At 43.6% G+C, this 15,000-nt stretch overlaps 1 protein-coding gene across 3 annotated transcripts in view; it reads left to right on the top strand.

The window, feature by feature from the left end:
- Positions 1 to 15,000, top strand: part of pard3ba (par-3 family cell polarity regulator beta a) — a 143,360-nt gene that overhangs the window by 127,085 nt on the left and 1,275 nt on the right. For all 3 annotated transcript variants that reach the window (XM_035998616.1, XM_031291945.2, XM_035998617.1), the window contains one exon: positions 2,235 to 2,311. In XM_035998616.1, coding sequence (XP_035854509.1) covers positions 2,235 to 2,311 — 77 coding nt within the window. The remainder of the gene's footprint in view (positions 1 to 2,234; positions 2,312 to 15,000) is intronic.

Below are 15,000 nucleotides of genomic sequence, written 5' to 3'. Positions count from 1 at the left end.
AGACTTTTTGGTCACTGTAGGCCTCAGAAGTCTGACAGCATTTTCACTCTAACCTGGATGAATTTTATATTGCTATTTTACAGCAAGGGGGACTGAAACTGAAATTAGTTTTGTGTGTGTGTGTGTGTGTGTGAGGTAATAACCAAATCAATCAGACCAATGGCTGCAGGCTATTATGTTAATACAATCAATGGACAAATAATTTTACTCATTATATCTAAACACACATTTCCTCCCCTCCTCTTCATCCTCTTCCCTTCTGCCCCCGCTTCATACTCAGAAGATGTATTATGCCTTGTTCAACACACACACACACACACACACACACACACACACACACACAATCTTCCACCTGAGTCCCAGCTTCTTCCTGAGACTAATGTCCCCTTTACCTCACATTATGCGTCTCTTTGCATAATGTCCCCTACCTAACGCACACGCACCGCCATCCAAAGATAGAGCATTCACTTCCCGACATCACATTAAACCTGCGGCACAAAGACACACGGCCTCCCCGACTACCATAATATTAACATATATACACACACACAGGCACAAGGCCATTTGATAGAGCAGCAGCCTTGCCTCTGATGTGCTTTCACTTCCTGGCTCCCATTCAGAGACATTAGAACTCCCTACATTACAGAGACATGCTAATGATATCTGGTAATGCTCCACTGCTGCATTGACATGCACAATGAGTTTAAACTCATACGTTCATGCGAAACACAACAATAGACCGGTCCTGCCTGGAGTGATTTAGACTAGGTATAGTTTATAGTGTGATATTAAATTCTGTGTATGTGGGTGTCGCTTTGATAGCCTGGATCAAACGTATCACTGTTTACCTCTTTAGATTTCCCTGTGTGTATGTGTCTGTCAGACCTGTGATTGCTTTCTTATGTACACACATGTACATGTCAGTTTATTGTATGTGCGGCTGCTTTGGTGTGTTTGACCAGCGTGCTGGTGTGTGCATGTTCCGCTACAGTGGTGCATGGTGTGTTTGACTGATGAAATATCCACTGGGTAAACAGCCTGTGTTTGTATGTGGAAACTCCGAGCCCAGAACCTAGATTACAGATAATTGAAACGGTATGCTCTCTCCTCTCTGTCTACCCCTTGTTTACCCCCCCCCCCCCCTTGTATTGTCGTAACCTTACACCATGTCCACATTTGCGCAACTACATTTGACGCCACATCTTTTTTTAATCTACATGTTAGCCTTCGATCCACGCACCACTTTTCACACCAAAAAAAAAGGATGACAGCGTTTCAACACCTTGCTAAAACACTTTAGGTAGGTCTCTGGAACACCATTCTTGGTGAGATATTCCCTCATTGGGTGTTTTGATGATGGTGGTTGAGAGCGCTAACTTTTTACTTTAAAATCAAACGATTAGCCCTCATGCCCTGAATGAAATGCATTCGTTATGTTTCTCCACTTTTTATTTATCCAGATTTTTTCTGCAATTTGTCACCCGTCTGTAAGTTACCATTTAGAGCAGGAGGCGACAGAATAGAGGTTTATCCTTCTGAGACGGAGTTGGGTAAAGCTGCGACTGTCCTACTCCCCCAACCACATGATGCCTTTAATCCACTGTTTGCCAACAGAAAGAGAACGAAGGAGAAGAGATTTAGCTCTGCTACTGCGGTGTTCCAGTATTGACCGAGTCGTTTTCATGTAAACAGCGTTTCCATATTTATCCGCCTGAGCATCGACGTGGCTTAGATGAGTGTGAATAACCCTCTGCCCAAAACTGTAATTTTCTTCATATGACTGGTGTGTTTGCATGAACCGTAAACACACATGTTCATCGGAGGGGCACGGCGCTTACATGTGGTTACGTGTGTTTATGTTACCACATCTGGGGCATTCCATGAGTTCTCCCGTTCTTTGTTTTTTTTTGTTCCCACTGAAACCACAAGGCTGCACACAAACACTTGCAGGCTTTAAACACTTAATGTACATCCGCTGAGTTGAAATATTACTGAGGTTGAACATATAGCCAAAGGGATATATGTGTTCTTCCTCAGTAGGCCTATACAAACAGCAAATCGGCAAACAGGCTAACACATTGTTGTTTTCATCAGATCTCTACCTGACTGAATTTCCAGTGAGGGTGGTGTGAGTTCAACACCTTGCTCAAGGATATTTGGACTGTTAAGTGACTGAACCTTGGACCTTTTTTAGTCTACATACTTAACATTCATTGTCCTGTGTCTCCTCTCAGATGGCACCCAGAGGAGCTGAGTCTCGACCCGTGCCCCGCTACGAAGAGGTGGACCAGCAGTACCCCACACACCCCAGGTGAGACCAGTTTGTGTGTGTGTGTGTGTGTGTGTTGTATTCGTCAATGCAGTAAATGAAGGGATAACTTCTTGCCACTCCCTCCCTTTGTGTCTCCATCTCACACACACACACACACACACACACACACACAGACACACAAGGCACAGACTAATCCTCCTTAGAGCTTATAATTAAATCTGGAGTGTTTGCCTTGGGAGTGTCTCCTCATCCCAGGAATAGGAGTGTTCAGCTCTCCAGAGACCAGGGCACAGGCAGGAGGATCACACACACACACACACACACACACACACATGCACGCAGAGAGGATGGTTAGCTCTTATGAAGGATGTCTATCATCTTCCTCTAGTGTGGGTTTAATGGAACTGCACATGTTCCTTTATATTTGTTTAAATGTTCTCATTTCAAATTAGGCATGTGTACACACATACCTCTCCACATTTCCCAGCTGTGCTGCAGCATACATACATCAGTCCAACCACACCTGACTCGTGCGCGCGAGTGTGTATATGCACACGCTGAGCAAACGCCATCTTTGTGATGTTCGTGGCCTCAACAGCTAAGTGGAGCGTGGAGTAGCGTGGTGCGAGGAAAGCGAGGGGAGGAGAATGAGGAATAGAGGGACACCAGGTTTGAGAGGAGAAGAGTGAGAAAAAGAGAACAGTCATTTCACGGGTTATTGCTCCTCATGATATGACAGGCACCAGGGAGCGCAGACATCAGCCCCGGCTCACGGAAGGACGAGACACACTGAGAATCTGAGAGAGAGGAGGAGGGACATAACCAAGCAGCAGAGGGTAGAGAGATTGGCCAACTGTAACTGTGGAGACAAACCCAAATGGAGACAGACACACAAAGGGAGACTTGCATGATCTTTGACAGCTCAAACTATACTTGCGTACAGAAACACAGAGAAAAGAAGTCATGCCATCCACTTATTGAAACTTTCCTCCTAATACTATAAAAGCAAGTCCGGAAAATTGAAAACCTTTCCAGCCATTCAGATTGGCAGAAATGAAAGTTGTGCTTGCATTTTATTGCTATAAAAAAGACCAACCATTATCTGTTCCAGCTTCTCAAATTTGAGGGCTTGCTGCTCAGTATCATTATAAATTAAATTGATTTGGATTTTACGTTGTTGGTGAGTCAAAACAAGAAATCTGAAGACATCAACTTGGACTCTGGGAAATCATGACTGGCATTTTGCTCTATTTTCTGCCATTTCCAGTGCTGTTCTAATGCTTTCACTGCATATTATTAATCTGAGGCTTTAATTAGCACTAGCACATTTCCAGTTCTGCATATTACACATGATGATAGCAGGGTGTTTTTTCTGAAATATTGGACTATATTTAAGCAATAAAGTAGTAGCAGCCATCATATTCTCTGGCTTAGGCATAAAGATAAAAAGTCAAACAATGGTTATTACCTCAAGAAATGTTGTCATTGTTGTTTAACTGTTGTTCATCTCCTCTTTGAAGTATTTTTAGGCCCAAGACCCATATGATATCATCTGTTTGAAATGCATATGTTACAGTTAACATGCTTCTGGGGACATATGCCTCAGCAGAAGAGCAAAAGCACGAGCAACAAAATGCACAGGGAAAGTGCCAGATAGAGTTTGAACACTATTCAAAGTCACATGTTTGTGGTCTTGTGTCTTATGTTTCTGTAAAAATAAATCACGACTCCTCAGTCCCCCAAAACCCCTCAGACTCCCCCTAGCATAAACACAGAGGCGAGAGGAGGAAGGGACGCAAATATATTTCCGGTAATTTTTTTTTTTTTTTTCATCGAGGGGGAAAAACAGGAGAAAAAGAGAGAGCAGACACAGCAGTGAATTGAATGCATTTTTCAAAGTGGAGCTGAACTTTGTGCAAAATCCCCCCGGGGGCTGCCATTATTGAAAGCCATTTCCTCTCAAAATGAGTGCGGCTCCACCATTGGCCTGGCTCTCATTAGCATACATTTGCCCTGCCTTTGTGTGGAGCCGGCTGGGGCTGCAGCTGGAGTGGTGGGAGTGAAGGAGGTGTGTGTGTGTGTGTGTGTGTGTGTGTGTGTGTGTGTGTGTGTGTGCGTGCGGGTGCATGCATGGATAGTACAGGAGATGTAGTGGTGCACCTCACAGATGGAGCATATGGAGAGAAAGGAAAGATATGAGTCAAAAGGATGGCAATGAAATCGAGGCAGAATCAAGGCGTTCAGGCAGACATTTAAATATTTCACTTTCAGTGTTGTGTTTCTACGTTTCAATATGTCCATGCACATTTTAGCTCTACTAATGTAAGCACAGTATGCTGTGGTCTTTTTAATTTGTGTTTTTCAAAATCTTGGTGGAGTGTTGTTGGAGTTTCAACTTTTCTTTTTTCCATATGCCCAAGTGATTTTGACTTTTGGTAGCTTTAAAGGGGCGCTATGCAGTTTTGGCCATTTCTTCGCTGTTTTCTCTATAGAGCTCCCCCTACAGCTTCAGAATAGATATTTGGCAGCTCCTATGTTTACTTGTGTCTAACTCCTCGCTCGGTCAGCCTGCCATTTCCTCTTCCTCTGTTCCTCCAACAATGCTTTCCTAGCCTTCTGCTTCTTTTTTGCCGGCTCAGCCATGACGATAGTGTGAAAAACTCCATGGCTACCTTGCTACCTTGTTGTATGGGCGTATGTGTGCAGTGCCATGAAGCAATTTGTTACATCGCGAGACCTGATATCACGTGATACTCCATGACGCTGAGGCCGCCGACTCGCCGGCCGAAAGTTGCAAGGTTGGTTTTTCCTCTCACAGGCGCTAGGGGGAAGCGAGACGACCACCATTCAACCCAAAAAAGTCATATAACCATTCCAATGACTCCGAAGCTGTTCAGTTAAGGTAAATTAAGCTAAAAAAAAACTGCTTAGTACCCCTTTAAGAAATGTATATACCACTTTTTTCACAGTCAAACAAAATGCCCTTTTACCTTCTTACTTTCTTGATTGTATCAGAAAACTATTTTCACCACAATCTCGCAGCCCAAAACTTTATTATGCCAAGATCTGTCTGGCTCTTCCCACCAATCAAATCAAGAGTTTCTTTGGACCTGAAGGGGTGGATGCCAAAGTAGCAGGGAAAGAAAGTAAACCTCAGCCTGGCACCGAGTGCCGAGAGCTACGGCACGGCAGCCAACAAGAGAAGCTGAAGTCTGGGAGTGAGGATTTGGAAAGAGGGAAGTGGCAGCGTTGAGAGGTTTGCCCCAGGGAGGGTGATAGTGCTACTTTGGCTCTTACCTCCCTCTCTCCGTTGGCCATTAACACCGGGATGCAGCTCAGCCTGCGAATAGGCTCTATGCTTGGGGACACACACAAACACACACACGGCCATATGGAGAACATTAACATCATTACCAATTCAAAGCAGCAGGTCAGCGGCGCAGCGACCCAGCCCCGGGTTATCCAATCAGAGCACCCCCTGACCCACTCCCCCAAGGTGATTGGATTAGGGGGCCGGGGTTGGCGCGGCAAACGTTGCCGGCCGGGGCTGATAATTGGCTGATTAATGTGAAGCCGATGGCCAGTGAGTCAGAGAGCACACCGTACTGGCCTTGTGAAGCTCCTGTCACATCTGGACTGTGGAGATGACCCATTGAGAAAGACGCAATGTGTGTGCGTTTGCGAGTGGCAAAGGTCTTCGCAGGTCCATTTGGTTCCTAGTAACCAAGACCCAACATGGGATCCAAGTCCAGCCGGGTGCAAATTATATTCAGTCTTATACAGTATATGTCTAATATTCAGGTGGAAGCACAGGAAAAACATAGCTGCTTGTTAATTCACAGCCGATCCTTTCTGTTTGGGTCTGTGCGGTTCAGTCTGGGTCTGACTGTCCTCGGGGTCCCTTTCAGATCTGGTCTCTTTTGGATGGCTCTGGTCAGTCAGTCAGCCCACCCATTTTGGACTCCTAAAGATCTTTTAGCAAGTACGTCTTTTTGCTTGTGTGTTTGCAGTCATTCATTCCAAGGGGCCTCTCAGGTTCGTCGTTTATGGAATGACTGAACGCTAGGTGCTCTCACCAAGCGCTCTCTGCTCCTCCTTTAAAAAAAACAGAGGGCAACCTCTTGATTGTCCTCAGCATGTTGAGTATCCTTCGGTATGTGGGAAAGTGTCCCTTAAGGACTCACACCTGACCTTCCTCCAAAAGCGCGCACACTTTCACGCACTTCCCAGTCTTACAGCCACTTGGACTTCTCCACCATGTCTCAGCACATGAACCGTTTCACCCCGGGCTGTGTCTGCTCAGGCCCTAATGAGCCATGTCCAGGCTGGACACACCTGGCAACACAGAATAGAAAAGAATAAATGACTCAGCCCTCCTCTGAGTGAAAGCAGTCTGTTGATTAGAATAGTATGAATAAATAAGGAAAGATGAGAGGAATATTAAAAATGAGAAACCCCATCTAAAATTTACCCATTCATTTTAGCTTCATTGTCTGATTTTGTCAACTGGAAATAAGCTCCTCGCACAGTTGGATGGTTGCATTTATTGCAAAGGTCTGTTATTATTTTAGTGCAGTAATATTGTTAGGGCGTGTAGTTTGGAGCTCTCGATGAATCCGGATGGCTTTTTCAAGGTCAGCGAAGAAATCATATTTTCACCGCACCCGCCCAATCTTTATTAAAACCCAATCCTGCTTTTCACAGTTTCATAAGTGATCAAGTGTTTCCCCACCCGTTGCTGTCCAGCTGTCGAATGGCTCACTTTAAACTCACCCAACTCAGTTAGAGTTATTGTCTCCGTAACTGATTTAATTTCTCGGGTCCTGGAGAGTCCTTCTTCACAATAGTTTTTCTGCGTTTGCCTCATAACAGCTGCTGATGTCTTTCCAGGACCCTATGTGATTGGTTTAAAAGGTGATGTGACCCCCTCTTTTATTGTTAAATAAGCAACCCAAGAGCATCTGAAGCAATGTGCGGATTATTTTGTTTGATTTCCCGAGAGCTGTCCTGACCCTTTTGTTATTTGCGGGCCCTTTATGAAGGAACGGGCCCCATTGGTGTGCAGAGACAGCAGTGTTTGTCCAGCTAACAGTATTTGTGCACAGACACAGAAAAATGTAATGGAATCAGCAGTAGGAAATGAAAGGGCTTTAGCCAGCTCTGCCACACGCACAGCTAAAGGCACCAGTGGCTCTACCTGTTTACAATTACTCTCTCTTCCTGTCCTCTGATTCCATCAATCCTTTTTGTCTGCGTTTTTGTGTGGCTTCTGTTTATATCTCTCTTACGTCTCTTTGTATCTCGTCTCGCTCTCCATCTTCCCCCTTCACTTCCATCCCTCTCTCCCACGGTCTCCCAGGTCTGTGTATGGAAAAAAATAAAATCATGGCTTTATAAATAAAACAAAAGATATACACTTTGAGGCCTCTGCGCTCTCCATGAGCTCGGTGAGAAATACAAAAACTGTCATGTACAAGTCTGCATGACATTCAGTCCGCAAATACAGATGGACGGGCAGCTCTGTGGAAGAGACGCAGGAGTCAGCATGAATTCAAATGTTCTCTACTTTGCAAAGAATATAGAATAGAATAAAAAGGCATACAGTAAACTTAGCATGAACTGATCTGAAAAATGTGATATGATTTGTGGCGAGCCTAAAAGTTTCTGTATTAGCCATCTGTTTCTGTCATTGACTGTTTCTGCTTTTTCCCAGAACGTCTCTATTACATGATTACTCTCCCTCTTGGAGTACTGTCCAAGAGGTAAATCTGGCCTTTGACCTCCTCAGTAATGGCTGCACGTACATTTGGTGGCCCTAGAATTTAAATGAGTTTGCTCTCATGCAGTCATTTTGATTCACTCTGGATAAGAGCAGCAGTTAAATGCCTTAAATGTAGTACAACTCATTAGAATCAAATGAAATAGAATATTGTAGAATAATTGATACAAGTCTGATGAATGAGTCATTAAATGTTCCAATGAGCTTTATGGGAGAGTACCTATTCTTAGTTTACATACAGGCTGTTTGCCCTGGTGCCTCCCGTCTCTCCTCACCTTCTCATTTCTAAGCGAAAGCCCCCACTTTGCAGCCGGACCCACGGCTACCTGCCACTGCTACATTACACATTCCTCGTCATTGCTCAGTATATAGTAGCAAAGAGTGTAAACACGGCCCCATTTAGATTAGGCACGTGCGTCTAGGTGAGAGTCAATTTCCACTGCTGTTGTTGACATAGCCTGGTTTGATTAGCAGAGCTGCCTCGGCGGCCAGGGCCAGAGTGGCTAATGGTTTCCTCTGCTGCGGAGCCAGCCGGGCCTGCTCTGTGTCTGTAGCACTCAGCTAGCACAGCGCCATTAGCGCTATGACTTTGCGCGTGTGTGTGTGTGTGTGTGTGTGTGTGTGTGTGTTTGTGTTTGTGTTTGTGCAGTGTTAGGACAAGGATGAATCTGGACAATGCATCATACACTAATGACTATGTCAACTTACTGAACATACTGTATTACATCTTTTACATAAACACACACAATAATTGATGACCACGTTTTGGCTCTGGCTACAACTTATCATCGAAGCACAGTGGTTTTGCTATATTGAATAAATGAAGGCATTTCCATCTACTTTTTTGCTGCAACGCCGCTGGTATCTCTCCACAAATTATGACACATTAAACATTTTACCCAGGAAATATGTGCGGACATGCATATGAATGTCTGTGTGGGAGTGTTTGGCAGTGAAGTGCAGCAGCTGTTTTTCTGCAGAGCAATTAATGCATTTTGCATGCAACCCGTGTCTGGTCCTCGTCAGTTGACTAACAGGTGAGCACATAGCTGGCAGATGTGCTTACATATGCATCTGTACTGTATGTTCCCACATTAATGAATGAAATGTGCAAATGCAATTTAGGTGAGTGCAGTTCAGTGTTTAAGCAGTTGCACTCATTTGTTATGCATGTTTGTGTGAACAAAGGGAGACAAACATACTTACGTACATCCTTAAACTTTAAACAGAAGGCAGAGCAGGTAAGTAGTTGTAGATAGAGAATAATGTATACTATGGAATTGCAATTTCCACCACTGCAGATTTCCAGACAACACCACATAACTAGAAACATTTTTAATTTAACTAAATACAACTGTACCATGACTTTATAAACAGTATGTTTCCTTGAATCCGCCTTATTTATAGCTGCTCTTCCTATATATATAATTGATTTACATTAGTTGTAAATGTGTTACCCCACACCTCCATACAGTGACTAAAATATAAGTGAATAGAACATGACTTGAAGTACCTCATAATCCAACAGATACTGTTCAAAATTGCAATACATTTGGACACTTTTGTCCTAATATAAATTATGTAAAGCTTCCCTGGTACATTAGCTGTGGAATCCTGCATTTCTAAACTAAAATATTGGCAAATTCAAGCAAAATAATGAATTGACCTTCATTGCATAACATAGTTTTAAAGCTCTAAATGTGAAATCTGTGAACAAATGTATTTGTGAGTGTTTGTGTGCAAGTCTGACGGAGACACATGGTTGTTTTCCAGCTGTTTAGGGCCGGGGGTATTTGGGGGACCAGGATGGTGAGTTTAGGGTTCTAATAAGGAGTGGGGGGGTGGTTACTAATTTCCTCCTTCCGTTTCCTAGGGGCAGGTGCAGGGTAACCCCCACCCCCTATTCCCCATGCTACCACCATACACAGAAATTCTTCACTGTCATAAAGCGGAAGCTATGCCTCAATGACAACACACACTCTCCCAGTCCCAGATGGACACTCACACATTTTCCTTTCACCGTTGTAATCATATGCACTCCCAACACACATGCACAGGCATACAGTATAAATATGGAGGTAATATTCCGTCTGTCGTTTGCTCACACCACACACACTCTCAGAGGGTGGTTGAGAGTGTGGTATATGGTGCTGATGTTCCCGAAGTGTGAGTCAGATGTATTACACGGCGTGTCATTACAGCTTTCCACTCTAGTTGGTCCCTGTGGTTCACATCACACCCTGCACTGCTGCTCTATATAGACCTCAGAGGGACAGACGAGTGGCTACATCTGTCTCGCTCGCCTGTCTCCTGCTGAACATGGCTCGTCTTTTTACCCACACAGGAAGTCCCTTTTTGTTCTGTGTGCCTCTCCCTGTCTTTACAACGTCTCCGTTTTCTGGCCTGTTGCAAATCATGAATGCATCCCATTTAAAGGGCAAGTGGAGATTCAATAACATACATTTGCTCAAATCAAATAAAAATGTACGTATGTAAAGAAATTACGCGATGAATAAGGATGGAAATGCTTTTGCTGGTGAAGATTGATGTTTCATTGCTGTTCTCTGTAAATTACCTAGTAATGTCGTACCTACTGTCACTGCCATGTCTATGTCTGTGTGCGGTGAATAGCAGCTTTGTTTATGATAGCTGTATTACAATATCACTAGTACATTATATAATAACACAGAGAAAAATAACAACCTATCAAGTACTAATGTGTTCTTGAAAGTCTTTCAATTTTTCTTTTCTGACATTCATTCAAAACTATTTCTTTCAACATCGCTTACGGAAACATCAAATCTCCATTTTTTTAATTTTGACATTTCACAAGTGTGCGTGAAACTCGCTTGACAGCTGAATGACAACATGCCTACTGTTTGCATGTCTCTTGTTGTCATAAGCTCTTTTTAAGCTAAATTAGCGGAGCTCTTTTAATTGTCATTGTAGACGCCAACCCATGTTTTATTTCGGTAGGAATCTGCCATGTTTGGCATGTTTATTGTAAATCAAAAGCTCTGGAGGAAATTTCCATCCCGTCCTCAGGAAACTGTAACTCACCTGTTGTGTTTTTAGTGGCAGAAGGGTAAACCAATACACAACATCTTTTACATGTAGGTTAATGGTTACCTTTATTTAGTTACTTTTTTGGCGTGTTCCTTCTATGTTTGTATTTCTTTTTCCTTTCAGCCTTCACACTCCTTCTCTTTCGCATACTCATAGCACACAAACTTACAGTTGTTCTCACTCATCTCACATCAGAGATCTCATTCTGACACTCAGAATATACAAATGCAACCGTGCACTCTCCCTCTGGCTCGCTCTCTTACTCACTGAGGCACATGCGTAGTTGAAATGTTTTATTTGGATCTGCTACATTAAATCCAAATTTATGTAAAAATTTAAATACTGTGGACATTAAACATGGTCTGAGGACATTCCAGGTTAGGAAAGGCCCACAGAAACACACACACACACACACACACAGACTAAACACATGCATCTCCTTACCAGGCTGAAGCCAGCTGTTTGACCCAGGGATAAGGAACTCACTGTGGGTCACTGAGGCCCGTGGACCCCCTAATCCCTCAGCTGCTTGGCCACACACACACACACACAGACACACAGACACACACACACACACACACACACACACACACACACACACACACACACACACACACACAGGTACACAAATGTTATTTATTACAAGATGCCAGGACTTCCCCTATCTTTGCTTTTATACAATGTGTTTACAATGATATCACCTATCATTTTGATGAAATCAATGTCCAACACAAAAACACAAACTTAAGATACTCACCTCGCAAAGAAAGACACTCACCTCCCTGAAGAAATATAAGTACTCCCATATGAGCAGACAAAAGGCAACCCATTCAGAGCTACTACTGCTGGGCTACTAAGCCATGTCATGCCAGTGTCAAAGGTCATCCAGACCTGTATACCAATGCACTACAGGAATTTATCCTTCATCATTCATCATGTATCCCTTAGTCATTCAGAAAATTGGACAAAGAACATATTTAATAGTGCTTATTCACCTAAACTAGTACTTTTTTTTGATTTGTGTTGTTAATTCATTTAAACAGGTGAGTTTGTCAGTGATTGTATAGCAAAGTTATGGTATTTTCCCCCTGCATTTAACATCCATAAGTCTCACATTTGCCCACAGGATACTACGTTGTCAAAGGATTACTCCACACATGAATTTATTGTTGCTCCATATTACAGCTTTGCCCTTATTATTACCTCGGAGAAGCTAAAAATAGCGCTGTAGATGAGAAAGGAGGAAAAGATGAGGTGCAAAGATGACAGAGGCATTTAAATAACAGGGTGCACAGGGAGGTGATGAAGAGATATTAAGGGGAGAGGTCACAGTGGTGGCGGAGAAGGAGAGGAAGATGAATATTCAAGTGGAAAAGATGGGGAAATTGAAGATCTCAGAAGGGGAAAAAAGAAGGAGAGTGATGAGAGAAGAATGGGGAAGCCAGCGGAGGTTCCTGTCTGTTTGGGTGGCCCTGAGCTGGGTTAAAGACCCAGGTGTTCCCCCCTCTCTACCCCTATATCACTCCATCCTTTCTTTCTTATACCTCCCCTGGTGGCCTTCACCATTTAATCTGGATTAATGAGGAGGTTGACCTTAGTCTCGCTTTCTCTCTCTCTAGTGCTTTCCGCTCCTCGCCGAGCTTTACATGGAGGAATGTTTTACCCAGACTCCCTCCACATCTGCTTCTGTCTCCTCGCATCATAATTTCAGATCTCTCTCTCACTCTCTCTCTCTCTCTCTCTCTCTCTCTCTCTTTCTCTCTCTCTGTTCTCGCTTTTTTTGGGGGGCAGGGTAAGGGGGCTTTCTCACCTTATCTCAAGCCTTCACAACGCATGTGTGTATGTCTGTCCGTGTGTGCGTGTGCGTGTGTGTGTGTGTGTGTGTGTGTGGCTCCGTCTTTCCTGCTCTGCTGACTGACAAGGCAGTGCTGTTCATTCTTGGGACCACCTGTGTATCCGGTCCCAACGCTCTGTTTGGGTGGTCAGGCCTCCCAGCCCACTCTACTGATATCGGCAACACACACACACACACACACACACACGCACACACACACACACACACACACACACACATATATATATATATATATATATATATATATATAGAAATTCACGTCACCACAGTCCATGAATATCCTCAAGGGAAGTCTGATTATGCACACACACACACACACACACACACACACACACACACACATATACATATAAACACACAAGCTGTGTGCGACCTAATCTGTGGTGAGTGAGTCATTCTAATTGGCCAGTCAACAGGTGCTGAGCTCGACTCAAGGGACTGGGCAGAGGAGACGCAGGGATATGATTGCAGAACAAGGGAGAGGCTAAGCTCAAGGCTTCTGTATAATAACTACAGTGGGAGCCATTGTTGAAGGGTGGGAAGTAAACTTTCAAATCTGTTCTGTTGCTCTCTGTTGCTGATTGATATAGTTTAATAACTTAAACTGGAGCCAGTTAATGAAAGCGTTAACACTTGCTGTTCAGACCAACAATTTTATTTGCATTTACATGCACCTGAATTTTCCCCAGTTAGATTTATCCCAGGGAAAAATAATATTTTATTACACGTAGAATCCATATATTCAAAATAATTTTAAGTCCTGAAACTGAAGTCTCAACAGCACAGTGCAGCGTCATCCAGGAACGCGTTGCTGTGGTCAAACACCAGTTTGTGCACATAAACAAGTAGAGTAGCTTGTAGCACTGTGCGAATAACCTCACAAACAGAAGATAGGGAAGAAAATGATCGCTGACTTAGTGGAGAGTAACTAACTTTCCTTGTGGCTGAGAAGCCTTCAGTCTGGACATCATGTTTCATAACTGTGTTTCATCTTCTCACCGGTTACCTGTAGCAAAATGCCTTAACTAACACAGACCCTTAGAGTGTGTGCATTTGATTTGAATGGACCCTTAACTACTTCTAGATTGTAGGCGATCCCTCCCACCCCGTTCCCCAATTTCTTTTAAACACTCCCCTCTGGCAGGACCAAAACCTCACGGCTGCAGTGGGCCTCATCAACAAGGCCCGGGACCCCCACTGACAGCCTCTACACCTTACATTAACACACATCCTAGACTGTTATCCCTGGCCATTGCATATATTATATATACTCTGAACTTTTGCACATCACAATATTTTTGCACACACTGGACAATCCTTGCAGCCTTCTTTTCCTTTCTAAAAAAGTTATATTGCATATATTTGTTAGTGTCTTTTAACATACTTTTTATAGTAATATATGTATTCTGTATGTATGTTCTTGACTGTAGCAGTACTTTGCTTCATTGTTTATTTCCTTTCTAATACGTTGTATGTACGTTGTACACACCAAGGCAAATTCCTTGCAAATGCAAACTGCAATAAACCTGATTCTGATTCTACTATACAGTATATGGCCCAAAATAGGTAGTGTTGTGGCTTATGTTAAAGTTTGTAATGCCAAAAGTTATCATTTATGATGCTGACAGGGCTCATATTAGATCCCCATTTTTAAAAATAGGAGCGTTTCCCTTACAGCTAGGCCGACGAAGACCTGACTTTTAGATTTGCTTACTTGCTCCAGCTAGACATATGTGTCACTCAGCAGTGGAAACAGCACATAAGATGGAAAACATTTGAATTGGCCTGTGAAGGGTGAGCAGCCCTCCCTTTTCTTTTCTCCTCTCTCTCTCTCTCTCTCTCTCTCTCTCTCTCTCTCTCTCTCTCTCTCTCTCTCTCTCTCTCTCCTTCCGTCTCCCCGAGACCTGCGTGTCGCCTTACCCAGGGGTTTAGCCCCTAATCACCCAGAGCTAGTGGGAGGGAACCGGAGACTTCCAGCTGGCTGCCTCGTTACTGCAGACCCCTGGGACACACACACACACACACACA

The sequence above is a fragment of the Sander lucioperca genome, chromosome 24, assembly GCF_008315115.2.
Source record: "Sander lucioperca isolate FBNREF2018 chromosome 24, SLUC_FBN_1.2, whole genome shotgun sequence".
Classification (NCBI taxonomy): domain Eukaryota; kingdom Metazoa; phylum Chordata; class Actinopteri; order Perciformes; family Percidae; genus Sander; species Sander lucioperca.
This window is presented reverse-complemented; position numbering and strand designations above follow the sequence as displayed.